This window comes from Phoca vitulina, unplaced genomic scaffold (genome assembly GCF_004348235.1).
Source record: "Phoca vitulina isolate PV1807 unplaced genomic scaffold, GSC_HSeal_1.0 scaffold15, whole genome shotgun sequence".
NCBI lineage: Eukaryota > Metazoa > Chordata > Mammalia > Carnivora > Phocidae > Phoca > Phoca vitulina.
Window position 1 is genome coordinate 16,328,972 of NW_022589718.1, and position 22,187 is coordinate 16,351,158.

At 39.0% G+C, this 22,187-nt stretch overlaps 2 protein-coding genes across 2 annotated transcripts in view; one reads left to right on the forward strand and one right to left on the reverse strand.

The window, feature by feature from the left end:
- The window catches only part of DLC1 (DLC1 Rho GTPase activating protein), a 486,810-nt gene that overhangs the window by 453,238 nt on the left and 11,385 nt on the right, over positions 1-22,187 (reverse strand). Inside the window, exon 2 of the mRNA XM_032413503.1 lies at positions 2,170-2,239. The gene's annotated coding sequence lies outside the window, so the exon portion shown is untranslated. The remainder of the gene's footprint in view (positions 1-2,169; positions 2,240-22,187) is intronic.
- On the forward strand, positions 1,293-4,724 carry CUNH8orf48 (chromosome unknown C8orf48 homolog). The gene is made up of 2 exons (XM_032413509.1): positions 1,293-2,738; positions 2,954-4,724. Exon 1 carries the CDS (start codon positions 1,517-1,519, stop codon positions 2,402-2,404), a length of 888 nt encoding a protein of 295 aa, XP_032269400.1. The 5' UTR covers positions 1,293-1,516; the 3' UTR covers positions 2,405-2,738; positions 2,954-4,724.

Consider the following 22,187-nt stretch of genomic DNA (forward strand, 5'->3'; position numbering starts at 1 on the left):
AATGCTAATATTATATGATAAAATATTATCTGGGTTGAATACAGGAAGTTGCAATCTCTTTATCATCAATGTGAAGCTGGTTCATATTTGAAAGATGCTTTTTGAATATTTCAGACTTTTGACCCTTTGCTCCTAAAAATATGAACATTTTTTGGGATAACATTGAATATATCTGGTTAGACTTGAATAACAACATGGGGGGTAGGGGGCTGACCTAGGGAACCCATTCTCTTGAAATTATCTCAGATACTAAGACCTAGACTCATGTATTTATTAAGACCTAGAAAAAGCCAATCTTCAGAGTCAACATATTATAATTCATGAGAACAGTTATTAATAAAATTCTACCATGTTTTTAAAAAGGCTCTCTTTAAGGGATATGTCATGGGTAGAAGAGTAAATTGGGGTGGGCGGTTCAGAAAGATAAAGATTGGAGTTCCGTAAGCTGGTAGTACACTAGATCTGTGTGAGGTTATCTTTATTTCTGTTTTCACAGTCATTCAATGCATTTATTTAACAGATTTATCCAATGCCTTCTAATGTGTCAGGTACCTGGTGAGTACTGGGCAACACAGGCTTAGTTTCTGCCCTCATGGAGTTTCTAATCTAGTGGGGTGATGGGGTGAGGGGGCATCATCATATAGCTGCAAACCATGAAATAAAGGCTGTAAAGAGTTTGGGGCAGGGTGGGTATGAAGTCCTTCCTGAGAAAATGGGACTTGAAGGAGGAACAGTAATAAATCACATAAAGAAAAGGGGTGTTGACGTGCCAGTCTGAGGGGAACTGCCTGAACCAAAGACCTGAAAACCTGCGTTTGGGAAAATCCGAGCACAGAATGTCGTCCCAATCCTGGAGCACAGAAAGTTGTGCAAGATGTGCAGGCAGGAGTCTCGTGGGATAGTTTCAGTCGTTCGATATTTATTCTAAGACATGGTCTACAATTAGGTGGTCTGGCTCTATGATCTGCAGACGTGTTTTTGCCTGCGCTTTTTGGCCAGCTTTTTTGGGGGGGAGGGGCGGGGCATACATTGTCGAATTAGAACCTGCCTATGCCCACTAGCCTCACACACGTACACTTGTGAGACCTCTGAAAAAAAACAGTTTGCTAGCTTCTCTCAAGGACTGATAGATTTTGTACTTAAAATAGCACCAAGGAAGAGTCGCTACAGAGCAAACGGAGCCCGCGCTTTGCAAAGCCAGCGAGATCCGCGCCCGCTCAAGCGGTCTGAGCTGGAGAGGGCGGGGAAAGAGGAGGAGCCCAGCTCTGACACCCACTGCGCATGACCGCCCTCGTTGCCAAGGCAGCCGGGAAGGCGTAGCCCGGAAGAGGATCCTTGCTGAGCCGCCTGCTCCGGGACCGACCCCTGTGGACTCCGGCGGGACCAGTTCCTGAGCCTGTCTGAATCAGGGCAGAGCAGATGAAGAGCCAAGTCTGATGCAAAGTGAGAGCCATTCGCCTAGAAGCCTGGGGATTGACAAGAGCAAGGGGGACTGGCCCAAACGGACATCAGGGCTATGGCAGACCTTTCTGACGAGACGCTGACTGATGAGGTACGGAGTTCCAGTGCTTTCAGCTCCTCTGGAGGACTGCCGCCCTGGTCCCCTGCCTCTGGGAGTGGAAAGACTATGCACTTGGAGTATCGAGACAAACAATCTGAGCTTTCAGACTACCAAAATAATGAAAAGAAGTTCAGTAGAAAATGGATCAACTATCACAAGGGCAAAGAAGCTAACTCTGGACAATACCAATCAGACACTAAACTTCAAACGGAAACCACTCGGGTATCTGATGAAGAACTGAATGCCCTGCAGTCTTTTTGTGCCGTTAAGATAAACCTGATCCATCGCAGAGCAAACTCTAAGGAGAAAAAGAGGAGCAGACACCAAAAGCCACAGCTTAGGTTGGATACAGAGGCTTCAGAGAAAGATGCCTTAAACTGTACCGTCCCTGATGAACTTTTGAACAGAATCTACCTAAAAAACATGAGGACAACCCCAAAACAGGTGGCGACAGCTAAGCAACACATTTCTTCTTGGTGTCCCCATTGCAACAGAAAAAGAGCAGAACTGGCCCAATCTGCCTTTCTGCGACAGAAGAAGACTTCACTGGAGTCATTTCTACTCCAAGAGAAGATAGACAAACACCTTTATACCAAAGACTTTCTTACCCTTATTGGAGATGCACATCAGGAGGGTTTTCCCAGGCTTTCAGATGACCCCAGAATAATCTGGAAAAGACTGAATGAGAAAAGTCAGATCAGATACTGTGGTTTTGAAAGGTCAGATACAGAGCAGATGTGGCAGAATGAAAAAAGCGCTTGTCACTCACCTTTTCTCTACTACTTGACCAAGCCACCTACTCTCTGCAAACAGGAGATAGAGTTTACCAATGATAATGTGTAATGTGGATAAATGTTTCTGTTGTGTATTTGAATAATCATCATTTTTACAGGCCCTTACAAAACCAATTTAAGACTTAACTTTGCTTCCTTCACAGATACGTGGACTAAAAACTCTCCATCCAGTACTTTTTTTTTTTTTTTTCAGATTATAGAGGGCAACGCTGTAGTTGGTATACTACAAAGTGTTTACAAAAATCCAGGAGAGAGATGTTGGTGGTTTAGACTAGGGTTTGACAATACAGATAGAAAGAAGTACAGAGATATAAGAGATACTTAGGAGGTAATAATTAATTAACAGTCTTTGGTGAAGAAATGGACATGGGATTTAATAAAAGGTAAACGTTAGGGCGCCTGGGTGGCTCAGTTGGTTAAGCGACTGCCTTCGGCTCAGGTCATGATCCCGGAGTCCCGGGATCGAGTCCCACATCGGGCTCCCAGCTCAGCGGGGAGCCTGCTTCTCCCTCTGACCCTCTCCCCTCTCATGCTGTTTCTCTCTCGCTCGCTCTCTAATAAATAAATTTAAAAAAAAAAAAAAAAAAAAAAAAAAAAGGTAAACGTTAAAAATGTTACTAAGTTTCTGCCTTGTGCACTTGGATGAAAGATACCATTAAAAGGAACATTGGAAAAAGATCTTTTTTGATGGTAGTGATTAAGAGTGTGATTATTTGAACATGGTTAGTTTAAGGTATATTTAAGACATTTACATTGAGAGGTTGGGAAATGGTTGGTTATTTGTGCTTGCAGTCTAGAGAAAAGGTCATACCTAGAGATTTGAAATAAAGCATGGGGTGGAATCACTGACCTATAGTTGGAAATTGAAGTCAAAGATATGGTAAACTTTTCTAGAAGAGAGTGGAGTGAGAGAGGAGGGGCTATGAGCAACTCCTGAGAAATTCAGCAACTAATGGCTGGGTGGAAGAGAATAAGCCAGCAAAGGAGGTTGAGAAGAAATGATCATAGAAGGATAAAGGAAGCCGGAAATGTGTAGTGTTACAGAGATCAAAGAAAGAGAACATTCCAAAAAGGATGGGCTAAGTATGCTAATGCAACAGAGAGTTCCTGTGAGATAATTTAGTTATGTGTTGGACTCTGTTGACCTTAGCAACAACCACTTCACTTATGGATATTGGCCAGACAAAGTAGATTGAGGAATAAATGTAAGGTAAGGAGATGAAGACTATGAATACACACTACTCTTAGAAGTAGCTGTGTGGGGAGAAAGGGGGTAGCTGGAGATAGATACAGAATTGAGGGTAGAATGCTTGCAGAGAGTGCTCTAGAAAGTCATTTTGTTCATAAAGATTTTATGAAACTCTTCTTGTTCATCTGATGAAACAATAGAGACACTAGAGAATACCTAGAGAATACCATGGTATTTTGAAAGTACATTTATTGGGAAAAGTTTTAGATGGCATTCTGAAGAAATCATATCTGTTATTTCTCTATAAAAATACAAATCCTTAGAATTAGTGACAGTATCTGGAGGTCAGTTTTCTACATGTCTAACACCTAAGCTATCACGGTCAAAAATAAATTTGTAAAAAACAGCACAAAATAGTTTTTGTATCATATTCCAATAATACGCTTTAAGTTTAGATCTTCATTTATGTACAAAGATACTGTTTTGTCCTGTAGAACTTAGCATATTTCCTCTTAGTCATTCCTAAATAAAATGGAAAACATTACCATTTTCATAGTAACTTTTTATTTGAAATCCACATTATGTCATGCTTTATCTTTGCCATCTCAATATATTCACATTTCACATAATCAAAATTCTGAATAATTTCCCATTTAGAATTCCCCTTTAAAGGTCATAATCCACCCCCTTTGTAAACGAAGCTAGAAATCTTAGAGTCATTATTTATTCCTGCTCTTTTTTATTAACATCCCCCGAGCTAACTTTTTCAGCAAGACCATTGGATCATTCTTCTTGAGTATCTTCTGACCGTGACTTCTTATTTCCATCTTGTTACCACTTTCCTCATCATCTCAGCCCTCTCCTGGCTTCTCTCCTCTTCACTCCATTACCTACAGTTGTCAGAACTATGTTTCTAACACACAGACCTGTTCAAGTTATTCCCTTGATTAAAAAAATAATGATTTATCAGGGCAATGGAAATAGCTCGAGTTAATTAATATCACATAAATGTTCCTTCATATCTGGCCCATGTTTACCTGTCTAATCTCATCCTCCGTGCCTATACCCTGACCCCCCATATTTAAGCCTTTCCACAGAACTTGCACTTCCCTGAGCTCTCTTGTTCTTTGTGCCACTATGGTTTACAGGTATGCATTTGTGTTGCTCAGATTCTCTTAATTGCCTTTTATAGCTGGTATACTCTTTTTAATTTTTTTATATTTCATTATAGTAAATAGGTAATACACTTACATGATTCAAACAATCAAAAGGATGTCAAAAGGCTGAGTGTGCAGTTTTCCTGCCACCCTGTTTCCATCCCACTTCATTCTATGCTGGCCTGCTAGAGCCCTGCCTGCCAGAGTTAATTCTTTACTTGCTGGATCATGAGACAATCAGGTATCCCAGGATGAGAGTGGAGGTAGAAGAAATTCAGGGAATTGGGGAGTGGCCACTTACCAATCAGGACAGAGTATTCCTATATTTTAGCCAGTACAACCTAATTAGTGTGTATGAACTGAATATTCATGTTAACTCTAAGTAGCCACTTATGCTAGTTTCTTATATCTTTCCAGTGTTTATGCGGATATAAACACCAAAGATAATTTATGATGCACTCTCTTCTGTACGTTGGTTTTTCCCCCTGTGATAATATGTATGTGTATATAAAATTAGCTATTTAGCCATGGCTAATTGTACCATTCACTGGCATTATTTACATTAACAATATTGTACAAAAATTTCTCATCACCCCAAACAGAATCTCCAGATCCATTATGCAATAACCACCCCACCCCTTTTTCTCCTCCTCCCAGTCCCTGGTAAGCTCTAATGTACTTTCTGTGTCTATGAATTTGCTTATTTAGATATTTCATGTAAGTGGAATCATAACATTTGTTCTTCTGTGTCTGGCTTATGTACTGCACATTGTTTTAGTTTCTTTCATATTGTAGCATGTATTAGAATTTCATTCCATCTTATGGCTGAATACTATACCATTGTATGCATGTACATTAGATGTATGTTTATTCATTCATCAACTGATGGACACTTGGGTTGTTCCCACTTTGAGTTATTGTGAATAATGCTGCTATGAATATTGGCATACAAATATCTGAACACCTGTTTCAATTCTTTGGGGTCCATACCTAAAAGTAGAATTGCTGGCTCACATGGTAATTCTATGTTTGACTTTTCGAAGAACTGCCAAATTGTCTCCACAGCAGTTCTAGCACTTTACATTTCTACCAGCAAAGTACAAAGGTCCCAGTTTTCCTGTGTCCTTGCCAACACTTGTTATTTTCCATTTTTTAAAAATTATAACCACCCAAGTAGGTATGAAATGGTATCTCATTTTGCTCTGGATTTGCATTTGGCTACTGAGGTTGAGTATATTTTCATGTGCTTCTTGGCCATATGTGTGTTATCTTTGGGGCAATGTGTATTCAAAGACCTTTGCCTGTTTTATAAATTGGGTTGTTTTGACTATTTTGTTGACTTGCAGGAGTCATTTATATATTTTGGATATGAAACCCTTATCTGGGGCACCTGGGTGGCTCAGTCGGTTAAGCGTCTGCCTTCGGCTCAGGTCATGATCCCAGGGTCCTGGGAACAAGCACCGCATCAGGCTCCCTGCTCAGCGGGAAGACTGCTTCTCCCTCTCCCACTCCCCCTGCCTGTGTTCCCTCTCTTGCTGTCTCTCTCTCTGTCAAATAAATAAAATCTTAAAAAAAAAAAAAAGAAACCCTTATCAGATATATGAGTTGCAAATATTTTCTACTGCTCTGTGGGCTGCCTTTTCAGTCTCTTGATAGTGTTCTTTGGCGCATAAAAGTTTTTAATTTTAATGAAGTCAGATTTGTCTATTTTTTCTTTTGTTGTCTATGCTTTTGGTGTCATATTTAAAAAGCCATTGCCAAGTCTGAGGTCATGTAGATTTGTCCTCTTGTTTTCTTCCAAGTGTTCTATGGCCTTAGGTCTTATGTTTAGGTTTTTAATCCATTTTGAATTATTTTTTTAAATTTATGGTGTGAAATAAGTCTTCATTCTTTTGCATGTGGAAATCCAGTTTTCCAGCACAATTATTGAAGAGACTGCTCTTCCCCATTAAATAATCTTGGCACCCTTGTCAAAAATCAGTTCACCATAACTGTGAGCTTTTATTTCTAGACACTAAGTTCTATCCCATCGATCTATATATATGTCTACCCTTATGTTGGTGCCACAATGTTTCATCACTGTGCTTTGTAGTTAGTTTTGAAATGAGTAAGTGTGAAATCTTCATCTCTGTTATTATTTTTTCAAGATTGTTGCGGTGGGTTGCCTGGGTGGCTCAGTCGGTTAAGCATCTGCCTTTGGCTCAGTCATGATCCCAGGGTCCTGGGATTGAGCCCCGCATCCATCAGGCCCCTTGCTCAGCGGGGAGTCTGCTTCTCCCTCTGCCTGCCACCCCCCCTGCTTGTGGAGCTTGTCCCCCTCCCTGCTTGTCCCCCTCTCTCACTCTCTCTGACAAATAAATAAATAAAACTTAAAAAAAAAAAAAGACTGTTTTGGCTATTCAGTGTCTCTTAAGATTCCATATAAATTTTAGGATGGGGTTTTTCCATTTCTGTCATAAGCGTTACTGGAATTTTGATAGGGATTGCATTGAATCTGTACATTGCTTTGATTGCAGTGTCATCTTAACTATATTAAGTCTTCCAACCCATGCACAAGATGTCTTTTCATTAGTTTTTTAAATTTCTCTCAGCAGTGTTTTATAGTTTTCAGTGTATAAGTTATGTGCTTCCTTTGTTTAATTTATTCCTAAGTACTGTATAAATAAATACTTTATTCCCTTGTTTGCTATTGTAGGTGAATTTTTTTTCCCAATCCAGTTTCTTTATGGATGTCCACTGCTAGTGCATGAAAGTACAACTGATTTTTGTATGCTGATTTCGTATCCTGAAAGTTTGCTTCAATTCACTTATTTGCTTTGACATTTTTAAATGGATTCTTTAGGGCCTCCTAGTGATATGATTATGTCATCTATGAACAGAGATAATTTTACTTCTTCTTTCTAAATTGGCTACCTTTCTTTTTTCCTTGTCTAATTGCCCTGGCTCTAATTTCCAGTACTATAATGAAGAGAAGTGGAGAAAGCAGGCATCCTTGTCTTGTCCCAGGTTTTAGGAGAAGAATTTTCAGTCTTTACCATTGAGTATGATATTAGTTTGTGGGTTTTTTATAAATGGACTTATGTTGAGGGAGTTCCCTTCTAAATTTATCAGATGTTATTATCATAAAAAATTTTGGATCTTGTCAAGTGTTTTTGTTTTGTTTCTGCATCTGTTGATATGGTCATATGGTTTGGTGTACTCTTTGACCCAGCCTAAAAACTTACCTTTGTTTCACTCATCCCATAACCTTAAAACAATGACTAATCAGAATTAATTATGCTCCTAAGGCATTAATATAAATTCATATTATGACACTTGTGTCTTAATTTGTTTTTCTTTCTTACTTGATTGTGAGCATCTTAAGTGCCAAGACTTTACATCATATCTATGGTGCTTAGCACAGTTGAGCATGATGTTGCTCAAGAAAAGCTTCATGGATGAAAAAATAAGTACATCAAAACCATGCGATTTAATATATCTTTTGCACCAAAATAAGAAAAATAATCTGCCGGCATGCTCTTTTCTGTCAACGTTTTGCTTTTGTGTAGCTGTTTTCTATAATTTTTCTTTCTCTTTTCATGTATTGGATTCCTTTTTATCAAGAATATACATACATTTTCTCAGTGGCAAATTAGCAGAATGTTTTTGATAAGACATCTTTCCTGAAGTATGTGACTAATTAATACAGCATTCATTTATAGAATATACAAATATTTCTTTGGAATCCACATTTTCAGGTAGAAAAAAAATCATCTGAATTATTAATTTTAAAGATAATTCATGACTTTCTGCAATTTTGAACAGTGGTAAAAATTCTTGCTGCTAAACTTGAACAAAATTTTTTATTGTCTCTGAAAATATTCAAAAGAAATGAATATCCTTTTTCCAAGCTCTTTAGAGCTGAACTCAAGAGATTCCCATGCAGCTGGAAAGGAAAGCCCATCCGATCAGATGCTAGGAAACCACATATTTCCCCAATGCACAAAAAATGTATCCAGCAACTCGGACAGGATTATACAAATATGGAATTTATGTAATTGTAATATATAAATTACCTAAATATGCATCTCTTTAGTTTGTTTTGTCATCTAGAATTTTTATCAAAAAAATTCTGCATCTGCAAATCTCTATGCATTTAACAAACATTATAATAATGAAATCCTTGAAACTGAAGTAAGTGATGTGCCAGACTGAGAGAAAAGAAAGTTCAGTTCTGAACATCTGAGTCATTCGAATTCCAATCTCAGAACTGTTTAGGAATGTTTGGGACACCCAGCTCAGAATACCTCCAATTTTAAACATACTAGTTTATTTCATGATGAAACCTAATATAGTAACCTAGCTGTTTCTGCAGCAGTGTAAACAACTTGCAGAGAAATAGGAATTATGGCTCTATGAAGGTGTGGGCCCTCCCCTTTGTCTGGAACTGACAAATGAAAATTATACACAGAAATAGTTAATTTAAGAAACAGAAAAGGAAAAGACAGCTGAACTTCTATTCTTAGTTGATAATACCCTTTGGAATAGAGAATTCAGATATTTTTCAATTTGCAACAGTCTCAAATTACAGGGAACACTGCAAGATTCTATCAGGGTGGCTCAAATAATCCTGAAGCCTAGTTTCACTGAGCCCACTGTTCGTTGAGGTATTAATTGAGGTTGAGGAGAAAGTATGCTGCAGGTTGTCCTCCCAAAAATTTGCTTTGGATGTCAAGACTGATGACCCCACACGATGCCTGAGAGGTGATGAAAAGGCTTATTACTCATACAATGAGGACTTCTCGGGGGGACGTATGGCAGGCTCCCAGGCAGATCTGAACATGGCTCGAAAGGGAGGAAATGAGACTGGCTTGGCTCTTCTTGTGATTAGAGAGTAGGGCTGAGATGAGGATTCCCACCTGTGGGCTGAGACTAGCATGGGTTGAATTTCCTGCCAGTAACAAATGAGGGAACACCTGGGCTTTCTTATGAGCTGGCCCAAATGCAGGGCAGGAGGGTGGGGCCTGAAAGTTTTGACTGTCAAACATCAAAAATGGAATCAGACTTTTTATTATAATCCACCCCTGATATCTGACTGATGACGGAAATACACTGTATTGCGTTTAATTAAATTTTAGCTTGCTAAAGTATGCCCTAATAGCGCTCTGTGAAGCCTGGAGCCTGGGACTGCTGAGGGTAGTACAGTTCCACCGAATCCCTTGTTCAATAGCCCAGCACCATGTATTTTTAGAAGGGAAATGGTCACTTATAACCACGCCTGGAGCTCCAAAGTGAGTAAAGTGAGGCCCGTACTGTGGCTTTAGGATGTAACCTTGATTTACATTTTGAGCACCTGTGAGGCAAGAGATTCCCATAGTCACGTTCGCCAAAGTGAGAAACTCTGGATGAGTAACTGCCGTTACTACCCTTGGTGGAGCCACTGATGATGGCCCAAGATGTAAACATGCACAGAGGAGCCAGTTGTTGGCCAGGGTACTATGACTGCCTGAAGTTCAGCCAACCTGGCTGACGCCTGGATCCCAATCTTTACCAAGGATGTCCAGATTAAGGAATGAAAGGGAGCGAGAACTCTCCAGTAAACTCCATTGTGGGTAGTTTTGATGCAATCCTTCAAGGGTACATACTCCCATTGCTGTTCACTCATTTGATCCCGAAGGGCTACCCACATAGCCAGGGGTTCAAGAGAGCAGTAACCTCCTCTAGCACCTATCAACTGGCAAGGGCCTGAGGCCAGAAGGGGCGCCCTCTCCTGTAGGTGGAATACCTCCAAAGGGTCCAGACTTCACTCTGTCTTGTAGGTAACATTTCTGTCTTAACAAGGAGGCCGCGGTATCTGTGCTGAGTTGGTAGAATGCTGCCTCCATGACCCTCAGGAGGATATGGAGCTTCACAGGCTCAGGGCCCGTGAGAACCTCTGTTTCCAGAAGAGCTCGGTATACAGCCCCCAACTGCCACTCTCATGGAACTGAGAAGGGTGGTTCTCCACCCAGAATCTATGGGTGGTCCAGAAATTTTAGGAAGTATGAGAAGTATGAGAGGAGCTTGTTAAAGCCTCTACAGGGAATGATTCTCTGTGGGCAGGAGGAAGGAACGACTGTTGTATTGCAATGTGAACAGATTCTAGAGCCCTTTGTTAGAGGGGGGCCCAATTAAAGATGGGCCAATTCGTAAATGACAGCATAGATAGATTTAAGTAAAATTTGTAAATGAGGACTATGTTGCCTCCAAATACAGTGTTAAAGATGTAGAAGTCAACAGCTTAACAATTTTCTGGAATTTGGGGCACCTGGGTGGCTCAGATGGTTAAGCGTCTGCCTTCAGCTCAGGTCATGATCCCAGGGTCCTGGGATCGAGCCCCACATCGGGCTCCCTGCTCAACAGGGAGCCTGCTTCTCCCTCTCCCTCTGCCTCTCTCCCTGCTCATGCTCTCTCTCTCTCTCTATATCTCTGTCTCAAATGAATAAATAAAATCTTTAAAAAAAAAAAAAAAAACAATTTTCTGGAATTTAACCAGGGGTGCTGGGCCTTGAAATGCCTGTTCCCCTTTTTGAGCTCCCTCTTTTCTTAACTTCTTTGTTTTTTTGTTTTTAATTTTGTCTTCCTATCTAAAAAAAAAAAAGATTTACTGTATTTCATGCAAGTTGGAGTACACACATCACAGTCACCTAGAAAAAATTTTAATGCATTAAAAAAAACAGCAACCTGAGTGTGTGTGTGTGTGTGTGTGTGTACATGTGTGTGTGTGTGTGTGAAGTAGGTAGAAAAGATGGAAAAAATTCTAAGCCCCATGCGGGGGGGAAGGTTTGGAGAAAGCACCTCATCCATTAACTTCATCTTTTAATGAAAGAACATTTCTACAGCCTCCGGACGTAATCATACATTGCTCTAGGATGGCAGCTTTTCCAAAGTCAGGATGTGATAATGCACAGCCCTGGCGAGATTTTCTTCCACAACGAAGTGGTGGCAAGACAAAAACAAAACGAAACATTTGTGCAACCGCTATCCTCAAGATAACACCATAAATATGATATTTAATGTTTTCATTTTACAGTATTGTCCATACAGATAACTTATTAATTCTTTAGCAAAATATTGATTCTCTAGGGAAAAAAGGAAGTAAGGCTACATGAGAGAATCTGTCTCTGCCTCTTGCTTAGTTTCTGGTGGTTTGCTGACAATTTTTTATGTTCTTTGGCTCACAGATACATCACCCCAACCTTTGCCTTCATGTCATCCTCCCTGTGTGCCTATCTGTGTCCAAATTTCCCCTTTTTATAAGGATGCCTGATCATACTGGCGCACCCCATGATCTCATTTTAACTTGACTATCTCTTTAAACACCCTATCTCCAAAGAAAGTCATATTCTGAGGCACTTTGAGTTCGGACTTCAATATGTAAATTTGGTGGAACACAACTCAAACTATGGCAGAGGGGGTGGCAAAGCAGAAGAAATGCCCAGAATTTCATTTTAGTTAAATCATTCTAGAATCTTAAGTTGAAGACCAATATTCAAGGTAATAATTTGCAACCAAGCTACCCATTAAGATTACCTGAGAAGCTTTCAAAATAAACCAATGCCCAGACTTTCCTTCTATATATTCTGATTTAATTGTTGTGGGGTTGAGATCTGGCAGTAGCATTTTTATTTAATTTATTTATTTGAGAGAGAGGGAGAGTGAGGTAGAGTACGAGTAGGGGTGTAGAAAGAGAGAGAGAGGGCGAAGCAGGCTCCCAGGACCCCGAGGTCATGAGCTGAGCCAAAGTCAGACACTTAACCAACTGAGCCACCCAGGTGCCCCTGGCAATAGTATTTTTCAAAAGCTTCCCAAGAAAGTATAATATACAGCTGCATTTGGAACTACTTTTTTGGAATGATAAGGCTTGAGGCAAGAAGATCAATTTGGAGGCTGTTTTGTGAATCAAGGAAAGAGAAAATAACGCTCTGAAACATGGCATCAGCAGTGGGAAAGAGAAAGAGAGGAAGAGATAGATGTTTTCTAGAAACAGGAAGTGAATCAGCAGGACCGAAGACTGATGGAATGCAGGGGTGGTAGGGAAGAACAAAGTCCATGCCTATGTTCCCATCAGGTAGGTACATGCTGGTGTCATCAGATATTAAAGATAAAAGTTGATTCTCTTGGGGGAGAGCATAATAACTGAGTTGAATTGATTGAGTTTTTAACATATTTGTTACTTTGAGATCATTGTAGATTCATATGCAGTTCTAAGAAACAGTACAGAGAGATTTGATGTACCATTTACCCAGTTTCTTTCAATGGTAACAACTTGCAAAACTATAACAGAGCAGGATGTTGATATTAGTACAGTGGACACACAGAATGGTTCGATCACCACAGGGAAGCTCTGAGATGCCTAGAGATACTGGTCAAGTAGGACTTGTTAAGGTGGAATTCTATAAAAACTGCTCCTTCCCTAGTTTTGATCACTCCAAGGTACCAGAAATCAGAAATCTGCCAAAGCTAAGGAAGAGCCACCTGTCTCAGGTAACTCAATGTAATAGTACACAGAGGAATTTTTTTCTTAAGATTTATTTTTTATTTGAGAGAGAGAGAGAGAGAGAACAGGAGCGGGAGGGGAGAGGGAGAGAGAATCTCAAGCAGACTCCGCGCTGAGCACAGAGCCTGATCTCACGACCCCGAGATCACATCCTGAGCTGAAACCAAGAGTCGGAAGCTTAACCGACTACACCACCCAGGTGCCCCAGGAATTTTTTAAACTTAGGATTTTAGGTATGTCTAGCAGGGTGTTGGAAATACATTAGGTAGCCATTCCACCTACAGAACAAGATCTTCTCAGGGAAATTGTTTACACACATACTCACACATGCATGCGTGCCCACAGATGCATGCACTATACACCACAAGAATGTACAAGCAAGGTACAATTCTTAGAAGATTCAGAAGTCAGGGCGCCTGGGTGGCTCAGTCGTTAAGCATCTGCCTTCAGCTCAGGTCATGATCCCAGAGTCCTGGGATCGAGCCCCGTGTCGGGCTCCCTGCTCCGCGGGAAGCCTGCTTCTCCCTCTCCCACTCCCCCTGCTTGTGTTCCCTCTCTCGCTGTGTCTCTCTCTGTCACATAAATAAATAAAATTAAAAAAAAAAAAAAGAAGATTCAGAAGTCTGTGAGTGGCCACTATATGAACCCCTCACATTTAAAGTGACAATTCTTTTAAAGGGTGTGTTTCATTTTAACTACAGCCAAAAAATGAGAGATTAAAGACAGCTGGAACATATGTCTATTTTCACCTCCTTCATCTGGAACTTTGTTTTTGGATATCACAGACATTTTCCAAACAAAACTCTGCTGAACAAAATGATAAATGTGGAAGAGACACGTATGTTCTTTTTTTTTTTTTTTTTTTTTGTCTGAAGAGCTTTATAGAATTCAAAGCATTGGTGTGTTTTTCAAACATAAAACCAAACCTTTGAACATCACAAATAGAGTTTGCTTTTGACGGGCGATGTGGCATTGACTTTATATTTGAAATTGGGCAATGCTGTGAACTACAATGCTGGTTCTTTAATCAGTAGGTCCTATTTGCGTGGGAAGTAAAAATGAAGTCTTTCATTATATGTTGATATTTAAAATAAAACAATTAGACAGCTAAAATAATATGCTAGCCAATCTTTCAAGTTTCTGTCAGTAATTTACTAATTCATCCTCTCCTTAAATTTCCCCTCCAAAATTATGATAGCTAGACCCTTATCAAGTCATACCCTAATTATTAGAATAACTTTTTCATTCTTCTGACTGCAGTATGCTTTTTTACAATACGTCTATATATTTCCGGGTTAACATTTTAAAACTGCTTTGGTAACATCACTCCTATTGCGTGGAGGCTAAAATCCAAAATCCTTGACCTTTATTATATAGGTATGACTTTGACCCCAGATTTTTAAAATCTTTGGTTCAAATGCCAGTTCTTCCAATTACAACTACATTTTTGCAAAGGCTCATTGTCCTAGACTAACTGATGAGTTATAAGGGTCTGAAATCAGGTAATAGCAGAGAAAACAGATGGAAAATAGAAAAATAATGGAGATAATAGAATGGATAAATTTTGGTGACCAATTGATTAAAAGAGAGAAACTGGTAACAAGTATGTCATTTACCTTAAGCTACTTTGTGGATTACCTGAGAGAGAGAGAGAATCCAGGAAAGAGAGAGGTTTGGTATAATGAGGAAGAAATCATTATTTTGAATTTTGTGTATGACATCTAGGTGAATATATGTACTCCACAGTTGTTGAGGGCCAGGGAAAGAGAGCAGAGGCAAAGATAAAAGTTTTGCAGGCAGTAAAAAGTTATAATTGCCATGTTCATCCGACATAAGACTATTAAACATAAATTCACTGTGCTACAAAAAATATAGCCTAGGGGTATAGCATATTTAAAAACCTCCAATTTTACTGTATAATAAAGCAGTAAAATTAAAGTATATTCCATAAAAATGACAGAAACAGTATTAAACAAAAGTTCAAATAAAAATCTCGGTACCATTTACCTTGAACTTTTGGCTCAATGTACAATGATTCAGAAATTATGGCTACTTGACTATCTCAGCAGCTGTTTTCACAGACTAGAGATATGGACTTGGGTTTCATGGTTAAGTGATATTTATTAGACTAGGAGAAATATGGGGGGCTAGGAGGGGTCATGGCTACTCTCTTGCTCCACATTAGGGAAGTTCTTTTGTTTTGTGACCAAGCACATAGTTTTGAGATAAGTAAGAAAGGAGAGGGTCACCTGCCTAACAAGCTAGTTTACCCCAGGGCAGTCGACCAGGTGATAGATGGAGTCAGATTGCCCTCACATTCCTATAAGAGAAGATATTTTTCACAGTTCTGGACCATATCCACTCAACATAAAACAGAATCTGATAACAATTATGGGTTGCTAGTGCACAGTGAGAAGTCAAATACCAAAGCTAGTCCTTGCCAAGTTTTTCTTTGTATTTTAACCACATGATCCATATTCTTCATTAGGCTATCCTTCATCTGTCTAAACAACAGGCTGGTGTTAGTTTATAAAACTTAACCATTCTTAGCCCAGATACTTATGCATGCTTCTTTGGAATATATTTGTGGAGATCTAAAATCAGCAGTTTGATGTAAGTATCTGGAGTTTGGCAGGAGAGATCAGATATTGATTCATTGACATTTGGGGATTGAAGTCTTGCAATTGGATGAGGTCGAATAGGGAGCACCTGTTGATAGAGAAGGAGGCCAAGGATAAGGCCCCTGGGTAATCCAACAGTTGGAAGCCAAACAGCAAGGAGATCAAGCACGTAGAAAAAAAAAAAGTAGCTATGTGGGGCAGAAGGTCTGATATTTATTGACTTTTGGAATGACTTATAGAAAATTTTAATTCAAGTATTCTGCCTCCTCCCCCTATTTTTTCTATTAGGTGATTTATGACTTTTTATTGAAACTATAAAAACTTTTCATACTTCAGTGACACAGATTGTTATAATGCTTGAATTCCCTTCTCCCCTTTGTCTGTTTGTTTAATTTATATTTTGGTATCTTTCTCATTTTTTGGAAGTCAAACTTATTAGTTTCTATTGATTTTTCTTTTTTTTTTTTTTGAGAGAGAGAGATAGAGATCGTGAGCAGGGGATGGGGAGGGAGAGGGAGAGGGACAATCCCAAGCAAGCTCCATGTTCAAGCGTGGAGCCCGACACAGGGCTCAATCTCATGACCCTGAGATCATGACCTGAGCTGAAATCAAGAGTCAGACGCTTAACCAAATGAACCATCTAGGCACCCCTCAAACTTGCTAGTTTTTGAAGGTACTATAAAACTCATTGCTTTTTTTTAAGTGTTCTTGTCCATCCAAAATATATATTTTCAATTTTTGACAAATATATTTTTATCAATTTTTATAAATTCATAAAAAATTTTAGCTCTTTATTTCATCTGGAATGCATTTTTTATAAGTAAGCAGACATTTGTTGAAACTATGAAGTGAATCGTGGCTAGGCAATCCTTCAGTCACGGTTCTTCCCACCGAGATTTCTCTCAAGTCTCCTGAGTACTACTCGTAAGAGGGGCACTGGGAGCAAATTCAGCCAAAGATTCTACTGCCTGAACCTGCAGCTTCTAATAGTACAGTTTTGGGGGCCTTAGGGTTTTTTTTTTTAGTGGCTACACAATGATCAATCTCTGTTAACCAGGTTTGGTCATGTTAGCTTCCCAGCTATTCTATTTGAATCTGTTGCTTGTAATTAATCCCAGAAATCTTATTGAGTCATGCTCTTTAAACAGGGTCACACCCTCATGCCCCCTCCCTTTTCCTCCCAAATATTCCAAGCCTGAGTGCTATTTCTTTTTACTTCTGTTTAAGGGATTAAGCTTCAGCGTATGAATAAGACATTATGGTCTGAGGTAGCAAAGTTGTTCAAATTTCTTCCGAATTTCACTGCAGCATTCCTTACTGTACCTCACCCAATCCGTGTTCCAGTTGGACCTGATTTTTAATAAGAGCCATCATCAATTTTGTGAGCAACAGGCCAAGAGAAGGTGTTTTGGAGAGGGAATCTGGCATCCCTAATTCCAAATGCCTGGACCCCTTAATTGTTTTTATCAGCACACCCACTTAGGAGCAGCAAAGAATTTAACTGCTTAAATTCAGCTGGGAACATGTGGTAGCCATTAGTTCTGTCCATCAACTGTTTCTAGTTTTCCTTCTAGGCACATGGTAGGATTGCAATTCTTTGCTCCCCTGAAACCGAGTGCGACCATCTGATTTGCACTGATCAGTTGAGTGCAAGTGATGTGTGTCCCTTCTGGATGGAAGCTTTAAGTATCGATTCACTCTTTACCAACCTACCAGCTCTACACTGTGGCTGCCCTACCAGTTTGGATGCTGGAGAGATGGGTCAACGTAAAAGAGAACGATAGATATGTGCCTCCAATGCGGTTATTTATTTTTTTAAAGATTTAATTTATTTATTTGAGAGAGAGAGAGAGAGTGGGGAGGGGCAGAGGGAGAGCATCTTCAGTCAGACTCCCCGCTGAGCTCGGAGCCCAAGACTCCAGGCTCCATCTCATGACCCATGTGACCATGACCTGAGCTGAAACAAGAGTTGGACACTTAACCGACTGAGTGAGCCAGGCACCCCTAGGGTTATTCTTAGAGTGTCATGGAGCACCTCCTGACTGATGCAAAATTGGGTTTCTCAAAGTGGGTTTCTATGGGACTAACCTGACTTGACAATTTTAGTAAAGCAGACCTATTGCTGTTTGTTAGACTTAGAAGCGATACAGTAAAAATTGATTAGGAAATCGGTCCTGCACATCCCTGAGGAAAGGCAGTCCTGGGGACAAAGAACTTCATCCATGTGGGTGTGCTCATAATGGAACACCAGGGTGAAATCGTCAGATTGTGACAAAGTGCAAGCCAAGAAATTAAGAGAAAATACTCATGTAAAAATCCTCTCACCATATGATAATAATAAAACTTGAATAAAAATAAACACGAAGCCCAAATATAAGACTTCCTGACTTAAACAAATAAAATCCTCATGACCTTCTGAGGTATAGGCCTCTTTTATTGATTTTGCCTCGGGCAATTTGGCTTACTTAGGCCTGTATTCAGTTTAGAAGAGTTTTCTGTAGTTGTTGATTCTATAGCCAATGTTTCAATTTATTTTGGGGGAACAATCGAATTCCTTGCTTCTCTCACTGCTGTCTATCCTAACATTGCATCAGATTCTCTCCCAAGTCACTTCTACCCCTTTGCCTGCATTCTGAGAGAATTTCCACAAATCGATGCCTCACAGAGCTCTTCAATTTTCTGCATGATACTTCTCCTTATCTATAACCCTCATTTTCATGGCACATTATACATTTCCTTTTTTCTAAAAACCCAGGGTCTCTAACTTTCTTATCGTTGACTTTTCAAAACAATATTCTGACCACCTTCGAGACATATACTTGCAATCTAGAGATCATTGCAGAAGGTTTTCAAGCAAGTTAGGAACAATGACCTAATTTCAGGTTGCTTTTATTTTAAAATTCCATACACAGTATGTATAAGTCAATAATTCATGTCACCATCACTTTTAATCTTGTACACTGTGCAAACTCCTTTTAGTTTTGACACTTGATTGACTCTCAGTCTTTGATTCCTAAGTTATTGTGGCTTTTTATATATTTCTGTAAAGATATCTTTATTTCTTGTGAAAAAATGGGATAGTCTGAATCACAGACACTATCTCTTCATACATGTAGAGAATCTGAGTGGAATGACTAAAGGTCATTGGTGAAATTGTCATTTTTCTTTTGCAGTCACAGGCATTAAGATCACTAAGAAAGAAATGATAGAGATGCTTCTTGCCCCCTTCTCCAATCAAAGGCACATTTAGTAACTTTACAATTTTTTTGCTAGTAAAAATCACAAGCATGTTCTTTTTGAAAGAGAGCAGTGTTCTACATGTCAGGTGGCAATCCTCCTGACTGTTTTATTATAAATGTGTTCATTTTCATGAAAGTATATTAACTAGGAAACCAACATCAGTGAATACTTGGGCCAATGGAAATAACAGTTAGGTAAACAGAAACAACATATGTTTTAGTACATCAAAAGTCATTTTTGTGTTTGGAATTTTGATAAAGAGCAATGCATCAAAATGTCCCACTTCTGGCATTTTGAATAGCCTGGCCATGAATGAGATGAATATCAAATAAATATTAAAATTTATCTTTAATCTTGAAGTCTTAAAGATATTTTACAATCATCAAAGAAGTGACTAAGGTAAAAAGTAAGAAACATACACTGACTTTGTTGAACAGTTTTGACTCTTGTTGAGTTGAAGAAATCTTGGTGAAAGATATGCTGGTAACTACTAGAGATACATATTAAACATAAACATCCTCTAAAGTAGAGAAAGATTACTAATTGTGAAAATATGTGTCATTAACATAGTGCCAAACGTTGCCTGTGGTTTGTTGTCTTTCAGTATCTTAAAGAAGATCTTTAAATAGAACTGCATTTTTTTCTCTGTAGACTCACGAATGTTAAATCAACCTAAATAAAATGGTTTCAAATAAATATTGTGAGAAACCTATGATCATGGCACATTATGACATTGGACTTTTTGTTTCTAAATATGTCACTCAAAAATGATCTAGAAAAATACAACATTAAGAAATCTCTTCCTTTTATATATGCTACCCTCACATGTATGTACACATGCATCTTCTAGACATATATCTGATGAGTTTAATAATTTCCTGATTTAACTATTCTTAATATACCTAGCTAGGGGCACTTGGGTGGCTCAATCGGTTAAAAGTGTCGGACTGTTGGTTTCAGCTCAGGTTATGATCTCAGGGTGGTGAGATGGAGCCCCGCATTGGGCTCTGTGCTCAGTGTGAAGTCTGCTTGAGATTCTCTCTCCCTCTGCCCCTCCCCCTGCTGTGTGTGCTCTCTCTCTCTCTCTCTCAAATAAATAAATAAACCTTAAAATAAATAAATATATATTTTTAAAGATTTTATCTATTTATTTGACAGAGAGAGACACAGCGAGAGAGGGAACATAAGCAGGGGGAGTGGGAGAGGGAGAAGCAGGCTTCCCGAGGAGCGGGGAGCCCAATGTGGGGCTCGATCCCAGGACCCCAGGATCATGACCTGAGCGGAAGGCAGACGCTTAACGACTGAGCCACCCAGGCGCCCCAGTAAATACATATTTTTAATATACCTATAGCAAATGGTCCACTTTGTATAGGTTCTTTTGAGATGCAAATATAAAGACTATGTGGGGGGAAGTTAAAATAGTGAATAAATTAATTTCAATAGTATCACATTTTATAGTCTGATTGGGTGGCTGCTTCAGCACAAACCTTGTTCCTTGTTGAGAAGAGAAAGTATTGGGAACTCTTTTCTGTGGTCTTCTATGTGATTATTACTTTGCCCTCTGGAAGTAGTAGGATGGTGAGTTTGGAAAGAGTGTGAAGACAGAAAGGTGGCCTTTCTTGGCAGAGCTTCTCGGCTGCTGTGGCTCATCACACCTTGAAGTAAGTGCCTTCAGCCTTGAGGGTGTCTGAATTTCAGGTTCTGCCACAGAGATTCTGTGGAACTGTCCCAACCCTCCTCAAGTATTTTGATAAACAGATTCCTAAAGATCTGTCTTAAACTTAGTTGATACTCTCATGGAAAAGATAATGCTTTAACTTCTTAGAAGGTTAGCAGAGGAGTAGCATTGGGATTTTCAGGACCACTTGTGTTTGGAAAGACAGCAGATGAGCTCAGAAAGGAGGCAGAGAAGAGAACAGGGAAATTTATTGAGATATATAGGGTAGTCATTCAAATGAAAGTTCCTCCCAGGTTCCTTTTAAAACCTTGGCATCGTGAAGCTAAAAATAATCAGGTGGAACACTTCACACAAACTATGGTTGGGCCAAGAAGTTAAAGCTCAAGAAATACTTAGTAAACACGTGTTTACTATAAACATAGCCAATGTCTTAGTAATTGTTACCTGCAACGGTAAGTGTTTTAAGATCATATAACTGTTCTACTGCATTAAATGCCTGTGTACCCCGTGTGGGGGTGGGGTAGAGATCAAAAGTATGCTTCTAGAACTCTGATCTCTAAATTCAGATGTAAATACACTCTCTTCTTATTTTCAATGTTCATTTGTTTGAAAGAGAGATGAGAAGAGTGGTGCCATCTTGTTCCTCATAAGAAGTCCAGCAAGGACAAGGAAAATTTAGATTTTCCATATTATATGTCCCCTTGGACTTTAATTGGCCATATATTTAATACTGTTATACTTGCATTATTGGAGCCAAAGTTCTTACCAAATTTATTGATATTATTTTTGAATACGCTGAAACAAATTATCTACACTTAATTTGGAAAGAAAAATCAGTGAAAGATGGATGCATTTCCATCTTGTATCTCAAGTTTTTATTATAGCTGACATTGGATAATTTTCAAATTAGAGGAATGACATAAAAAGTGACTGGGCCATCTGCTTTACTTCTCCCATTACTTATGAGAATTAGTCATGCAATGTTTGTTAAGACTGCTAATTGTGGCCACTTGAATGAGTTTTAATGCCATGTTAAGACTAAAACAATTTTTCTAAAATATCATCCTATTTTCTGGGCCATACTTTTCAGCATATTGATAAATTTAAATATTTTACTCTTTTTAGTTAAAATAAGCAACTCTTACTGTACATATCTACAATAGGATAAAGATCCCAGTGTGTGTGTGTGTGTGATGGAGGCTAAAAGCTTGAATGGAATTGCAGTATGCACAAACATGAGAGACATCGACCACACTATAAGAAATATTATGATATATGAAGTATATATATTTAAGGAAGATATTTTTATTCAAAATCAACATCTTGCTCTCTTGGAAGTCCTTACTCAAAATACACTCCATAACTATATAGAAGGACTGAGAAAAAAACAAACACTTATAGACACCTATTTTAATCAAATTAAATCAAA